The sequence below is a fragment of the Hemiscyllium ocellatum genome, chromosome 12, assembly GCF_020745735.1.
Source record: "Hemiscyllium ocellatum isolate sHemOce1 chromosome 12, sHemOce1.pat.X.cur, whole genome shotgun sequence".
NCBI lineage: Eukaryota > Metazoa > Chordata > Chondrichthyes > Orectolobiformes > Hemiscylliidae > Hemiscyllium > Hemiscyllium ocellatum.
In genome coordinates, this window is record NC_083412.1 from 21643455 (window position 1) to 21651404 (window position 7950).

Sequence of the window (7950 nt, forward strand, 5' to 3'; positions counted from 1 at the left end):
AAGTCCATATAGACAACGTCCACTGCTCTGCCTTCATCAATCTACTCAAGTTAGTGACACATGATTTCCCATGCACAAAGCCATGTTGACTATCCCTCAACAGTCCTTGCTAAACAGCATAATTCCTGTCCCTCAGAATCTACTTCAACAGCTTATCCACTGACGTAAGGCTCACAGGACTATAGTTCTCTGACTTTTCCTTACAGCTTTTTTAAAATACTGGCACATCATTAGCTACCCTCCAGTCTTCCAGAACCTTACCTGTGGCTATCTTTGATACAAATATTTCAATGAGAGGCCCAGAAATCACTTCTGTAGATTCCCACAAAGTTTTAAGGAACACCTGATCAGGTCCCAGGGGTTTATCCAACTTTATGCACTTTAAAACGTAATATGGAAAGTTCTCAAGCTATCACAATTTATTTCCACAAGTTCTCTAGCTTCCATATCCTTCTCCACAGTAAATACTGATGCAAAATACTTGTTTAGCTTCTCACCCATCTCATGTGGTTCCATAGGTAGGCAGCCTTGTTGAGTTTTAAGGGGTCCTATTCTCTTCCTAGTTATTCTTTTGCCCTTCATGTATTTGTAGAATCCCTTTGGATTCTCTTTAACCCTATTTGCCAAAGCTATCTCATGTTGCCTTTTTGCCTTCCTCATTTCCCTCTTGAGTATACTCCTACTGCCCTTACACTCCTCAAGGGATTCAATTGATTGCAACTGTCTACACCTACCATATGCTTCCTCCTCCTCTTGACCAGAGCCTCAATTTCTCTAGTCATCCAGCTTTCCCTACACCTACCAGTCTTGCCCTTCACACTAACAGGAACATACTATCTCTGCGTTCTCACTATCTCATTTTTTTGAAGGCGTCCCATTTGCAAGTAGCCTCTCCAAATCAACTTTTGAAAGTTCTTGCCTGATACCATCAAAATTGGCCTTCTTTCAATTTAGTACTTTAACTTTTAGATCTGGTCTATCCTCTTCCAAAGCTATTTTAAAACTAATAAGATTATGATCACTGGCCCCAAAGTGTTCCCACACTGACCCCCCCAGTCACTTGCCCTGCCTTATTTCCCAAGAGAAGATCCAGTTTTGCTCCTTCTCTAGTCGGTATATCCACATACTGAATCAGAATATTTTCTTGTGTACACACAATAAATTCCTCTCCATTCAAGCCCTTAATACAATGGCAGTATCATTCTATATTTGGGAAGTTAAAATTCCCGATCATTACAACACTGTAATTCTTGCAAATATCAAAGATTGCCTTACAAATTTGCTTCGCCATTTCCTGCTGACTATTGGAGGGACCTATAGTACAATCCCAATAAAGTGATTGTCCCTTTCTTATTTCTGAAATAACCTCACTGGACACACTCCCAGGAATATCCTCCCTAATTACAGCCGTAATCTTATCCCTAACATAAAATACCACACTCCTGCCTTTCTTGCCTCCCTCTCCATCTTTTCTCTAGCCTCTCTACCTTGGAACATAAAGCTGCCAGTCCAGCCCTTCCCTGTACATTTCTGTAATAGCTATTATATCCCAATCCCATGTTCTCAGCCATGTCCTGAGTTTATCTGCCTTACCTGCCAAGCGTCCTGCATCAAAATAAATGCAGTTTAATTTTTCAGTGTTAACGTATTCTCTGGCTTGCTCTTGCCTGCCTTAACTACTTGATTTGCTCCTTTTCTCATCTGTACCAGCCTAAGATTGATCTCTTTCTCACTATTTCATTGGGGCCCACCACCACAACCTGCACCCACTCCTCCACCTCCACTTTACTAGTTTAAAGCCTCCTGAGTAGCACTGGCAAATCTCCCACCAGGGTATTGGTCCTCTTCAAATTCAAGTGCAACCCAGGCTTCTTATATAGGTGACTTCTGCCCCAGAAGACATTCCAATGATCCAAAGACTCAAATCCCTGCCCCCTGCACCAACCCCTCAGCCACACAGTCATTTACACTGTTCTTCTATTCCTACACATACCAGCACATGGCATCGTGATTAATACAGATATTGCTATCCTTGAGGACCTGCTTTTTAACCCCTGTTTAATTTTATATATTCTCACTTCAGAACCTCGTCTCTTTCTCCACCCATGTCAGTGGTACCAATGTGTACAATGACCTTCTGGTCACTCTCTCCTATGAGAATATTCTGCAACCTCTCTGAGACATCCTTGACTCTGGTACCAGGGTGGCAATACACCATTCTGATGTCTCACTGTCAGTTATAGACATGTCTACCTGTGCCCCAGACTAAAGAGTCCCCTATCACCATCGATAACTTGGATCCTGACATATCCTTAATAAACCTAGGACAAGTAGGTTAGACAGGGAAACCCAGTGGATGTGGTCTATTTTCCAAAAGGCCTTTGATAAGGTGCCACACGGGAGGCTGCTGAGTAAGGTGAGGGCCCATGGTGTTCGAGGTGAGCTACTGGTATGGATTGAGGATTGGCTGTCTGACAGAAGGCAGAGAGTTGGGATAAAAGGTTCTTTTTCGGAATGGCAGCCGGTGACAAGTAGTGTCCCGCAGGGTTCAGTGTTGGGGCCGCAGCTGTTCACGTTATATATTAATGATCTGGATGAAGGGACTGGGGGCATTCTAGCGAAGTTTACCAATGATACGAAGTTAGGTGGGCAGGCAGGTAGTACTGAGGAAGTGGGGAGGTTGCAGAAGGATCTAGACAGTTTGGGAGAGTGGTCCAGGAAATGGCTGATAAAATTCAACGCGAGCAAATGCAAGGTCTTGCACTTTGGAAAAAAGAATACAAGCATGGACTACTTTCTAAAGGATGAGATAATTCATAAAGCCAAAGTACAAAGGGATCTGGGAGTGCTAGTCGATTCTCTAAAGGTAAACATGCAGGTTAAATCCGTGATTAAGAAAGCGAATGCAATGTTGTCACTTATATCTAGAGGGTTGGAATATAAAAGCACCGTTGTGCTATTGAGACTTTATAAAGCTCTGGTTAGGCCCCATTTGGATACTCTGTACAGTTTTGGTCCCCACACCTCAGGAGGGACATACTGGCACTGGAGCGTGTCCAGCGGAGATTCACACGGATGATCCCTGGAATGGTAGGTCTAACATACGAGGAATGGCTGAGCATCCTGGGATTGTATTCATTGGAGTTTAGAAGGTTAGGGGAAGATCTAATAGAAACTTACAAGATAATACATGGCTTGGAAAGGGTGGACGCTAGGAAATTGTTTCCATTAGGCGAAGAGACTAGGACCTGTGGGCACAGCCTTAGAATTAGAGGGGGTAAATTCAGAACAGAAATGCGGAGACATTTCTTCAGCCAGAGGATGGTGAGCCTGTGGAATTCATTTCCGTGGAGTGCAGTGGAGGCCGGGACACTAAATGGCTTCAAGGCCGAGATTGATAAATTCTTGATGCCACAAGGAATTAAGGGCTACGGGAAGAATGCTGGTAAGTGGAGTTGAAATGCCCATCAGCCATGATTAAATGACGGAGTGGACTCAATGGGCCGAATGGCCTTACTTCCACTCCTATGTCTTATGGTCTTATGAAGAGAGCACAGGTTTCTCCTTTTCTTCAAGATACAAATGAATGAAAGGAGACACTATGGTTCTTTTCCAAAACTGAAGAATTCAATTCCACATCCAATTGATGCTGATGATCAAATATATAACACATAGTGAGAGACACATTTTATTGTGTAAAATTGACTTTTGTATATATACCAAATAAATAGAATTGTGTAAAGCATACCATTTATTCCATAAGTGTATACTTTTGAATCTGTACACTGTTGTAACATTTTACTACATTTATATGACTTTATTTTTTATTCTAAATTTGTCCTGTTATCAATTCATTTTTAAATAAAAAACTTGAATAAAATATTTGTCTCCACAAACTTGAGTCTTACTGGAGGAACTTGAACAACCCTATCCATTCTGTTCTTGCTATTTATAATTGTTACTGAATCTTGTCTTAACAATGGGGTAGAGGAGTTTCATATATTAACCGTTCCCCAAATGTAGTTGCTTCAAGTATAATGCCATGACACAGTTTTGCCTGTAGATACTTCAAGGTAATTGTTGACATTGGATGCTCAATTTTTAATTGTTAAACCTTGAGTCTTCTTAACACTGTAACTAGTGAAAGAATGTTCAGTTAAATGGAGGGACAAGAATAGTTAGGGGTTTGCTCTTAAAACAAACCCCAAAGCTTTCTATAGGCATATCAGGAATAAAAGAATGACTAGAAAAAGATTTAGGGCCAATCAAGGATAGTATTGGGAAGTTGTACGTGGAGTCTGAGGAGATAGGGGAAGCGCTAAATGAATATTTTTCTTCAGTATTCACACTGGAAAAAGACAATGTTGTCGAGGTGAATACTGAGATACAGGTGACTTAGACTAGACGGGATTGAGGTTCACAAGGAAGAGGTGTTAGCAATTCTGGAGAATGTGAAAATAGGTAAGTCCCCTATAAGTTGATTTGGGATAGTCAACATGGTTTTGTGAAGGGTAGGCCTCACAAACCTTATTGAGTTCTTTGAGGTGGTGATCAAACAGGTGGATGAGGGTAAAGCGGTTGACATGTATGGATTTCAGTAAGGCATTTGATAAGGTTCCCCACGATAGGCTATATATCCAAAATATGAAGGCATGGAATGAGGGTGATTTAGTCTTTGGATCAGAAATTGGTGAGCTGAAAGAAGACAGAGGGTGGTAGTTGATGGGAAATGTTCATCCTGGAGTTCAATTACTAGTGGTGTACTGTAAGGATCTGTTTTGGGGCCATTGCTGTATGTCATTTTTATAAATGACCTAGATGAGGGCGTAGAAGGATGGGTTAGTAAATTTGCAGATGACACTAAGGTCGGTGGAGTTGTGAATAGCGCTGAAGGAAGTTGTAGATTAAAGAGGGACATAGATAAGCTGCAGAGCTGGGCTAAGAGGTGACAAATGGAGTTTAATGCTGAAAAGTGTGAGGTGATTCACTTTTGAAGGAGCAACAGGGATAAAGAGTACTGGGCTAATGGTTAGATTCTTGGTAGTGTAGATGAGCAGAGACATTTCAGTGTCCATGTACATAGATCTCTGAAAGTTGCCATCCAGGTTAATCAGGTTGTTAAGAAGGCAGATGGTGTGTTAGGTTTTATTGGTAGAGGGATTGAGTTTCAGAGCCACAAGATCATACTGCAGCTGTACAAAACTCTGGTGCAGTCACACTTGGAGTATTGTGTACAGTTCTGGTCACCACATTATAGGAAGGATGTGGAAGCACTAAAAAAAGGGTTCGGAGGAGATTTACTAGGATGTTGCCTGGTATGGTGGGAAGGTCTTATGAGGAAAGGCTGAGGGACTTGAAGCTGTTTTTGTTAGAGAGAAGAAGGTTGAGAGGTGACTTAATTGTGATATATAAGATAATCAGAGGGTTAGATAGAATGGACAGTGAGAGCTTTTTTCCTTGGATGGTGATGGCTAGCACAAGGGGACATAGCTATAAATTGAGGGGTGATAGATATAGAACAGATGTCAGAGATAGTTCCTTTACTCAGAGTAGTAGGGGTGTGGAACACACTGCCTGCAACAGTAGTAGACTCACCAAGATTAAGAGCACTTAAATGGTCATTAGATAAACATGGATGAAAATGGAATAGTGGAGGATAGATGGACTTCAGAGTGATTTCACAGATCAGGGCAACATCGAGGGCCGAAGGGCCTGTACTGCACTGTAATGTTCTATGTCTATGTTTATGTCTATGTCTACAGGTGGTTAAGAAGAGATATATGGAAGGTTTTGAAAATAGAGTCTGATACTTCCTGCTGCCATTTTTCATTTCTTGTATGACCAGAAGATACTGACTAAGCATAATGAACCAAAGGGCTAATTAGAACTTAATAGTATTTCAATATTTCCACATGAAGTGTAGGGATTGGGACCAATTTGGTTGGTTTTTCAAAGAACAGGCATGAACACTATGGGCCACTATGATCTTTCTGCGCTGTGACATTCCTTGAATCACAAGCAAACAATATGTTTATTGCATGCCTTTCAATTTTCAGTTGTCCAATGATATGTCTCACTTACAATAAAGATAGGCTTCAGAACGTTATCGCCAACAGACACTTGCATGCTGTGTGCCCATTGATTCATTATTCAGAATGTAGAGCAACCAAATGCACAGATAAATTAGATGGCTACCATCACAATCTCTCTAACATTGCTGGAAAAGGGAACTGTCTTTGAAGTTTGAACAAAATTGATACCAGGCCATTAAACATTTAAATTGTTTTAATATTGAGTGAGAATAGGGAAGGACTAGGCAGTCACCGTTGTATCAAAGTTGGTATTGGAAATTGCCAAGTCATTTTATATTCCAGCAGGAGGCAGTGTAACAGCCAGAAACGCAGTGTATCATTCACTGTTTGACCACTATTTCCTTCTAGGAGAAAGTAAGGATTGCAGATGCTGGAGATCAGAGCTGAAAAATGTGTTGCTGGAAAAACATAGCAGGTCAGGCAGCATCCGAGGAGCAGGAGAATCGACGTTCCGGGCATAAGCCTGAAGAAGGACTTATGCCCGAAATGTCGATTCTCCTGTTCCTTGGATGCTGCCTGACCTGCTGCGCTTTTCCACTATTTCCTTCTGCGCTCTGGAAGAGGTGAGTAAAGAGGCACTAAGCTACTATGCATGTTCTCAAAGTAAAAGCACATACATGGTAGATAATTACAAAGAAAAGCATTGAACCAACCCAGCAAGAACAATAGCTACCTGTGCTCAGGATGCCAGCTCCTGGGCATGTTCTACAACGTAACACAATTTTCCATTAAGTATACCTAGAGAGTCCTCCAGGAGTAGATAGCTGGTCATTTCTGTACAATTTGTCATTCTTAGTCTTCTGAAGAAAGGAAGGTTTAATGTAGGAGCAGAGGACAAGGCTGAAGATTAAATTATCACTTTCGATCTGTTTTCATAAAGAAAGCAAATACTGTGACAGCTATGTTAAGAGAGGAAAATCGGAGACTTGGCAAGATGGCGGCGATTCAGCAGAACTGCCATGGATGGCTCTGCCTAACAGCCAATGCACATTGGTATTTTTTTTACCATCCCTGGCCAACTTATATGGAGGAATTGTTAATATTAAAACTTGAAGAACCACAGTTTGGAGTGGGAAGGATGCCAAAGGGAAAAGGAGTGAAAAAACAGCAGCAGGGAGGACACCGCCCTGCAGCACTGGGCACGCCAGAGGCCGCAGCAGCAGCCTCTCCTGAACCCCCGGGGAACCTGACGGACTCACAGAAGTTGGCGGTGGCGATGGTGAGACTTAACACGAAGGTTGAGACTGCGATTGAGGAGTTCCGTGCCCAGGTCCAACCCATCGCGTCCATGCTGCAGAAGCATGAATGGGAGCTCCAGGGCCTCGGGGAGCGGCTGGAGGAGGTGGACAGTCGAACCAAGGCCTCGGAAGCAGCGATCGAGTCTTCATCTGGACGGATCCAGGTGCTGGAGCGAGAGGTATGGGCCTTGAGAGATCAGGTCGATGACCTCGAAAATCGAAGTCGGAGGACGAAACTTTGTCTGGCTCCCGGAGGGTGAAAAAGGTGGACAGCCTATCAGCTTCTTTGAAAACTGGCTGCCGCATTTCCTGCGCCTTCAAATCGAGTCCAGATTGCAGATTGAAAGGGCTTATCGGATCGCAGTGCACAGGTCTGGGCTGGTACACTGCCCCCACCCGGTCCGAGGGCACTTCCACTCATACAGGGACAAACAAAGAGTGATAGAAGCCTCCAGATTACTGGGGAAAGATCCACAGGTACTGCTACACAAGGGGTCAAAAATCAGGTTTTTCCAGGATTTCTCAGCAGCTGTAATTCAAAAGATGAACTCCTTCGATGAAGTTAAAAAGAGGCTGAGGAACTTGGGTGTTCAGTACTCCACGAGATACCCCGCAGTGCT

General features: G+C 42.8%; 1 protein-coding gene across 1 annotated transcript in view; it reads left to right on the forward strand.

Annotated features, from left to right (window-relative positions):
• The window catches only part of LOC132820897 (cysteinyl leukotriene receptor 2-like), a 55937-nt gene extending 48347 nt beyond the window's left edge, over positions 1-7590 (forward strand). Inside the window, exon 4 of the mRNA XM_060833254.1 lies at positions 7294-7590. Within this exon, the coding sequence (XP_060689237.1) occupies positions 7294-7590 (297 nt within the window). The remainder of the gene's footprint in view (positions 1-7293) is intronic.
• Positions 7591-7950: the final 360 nt, after the last annotated feature.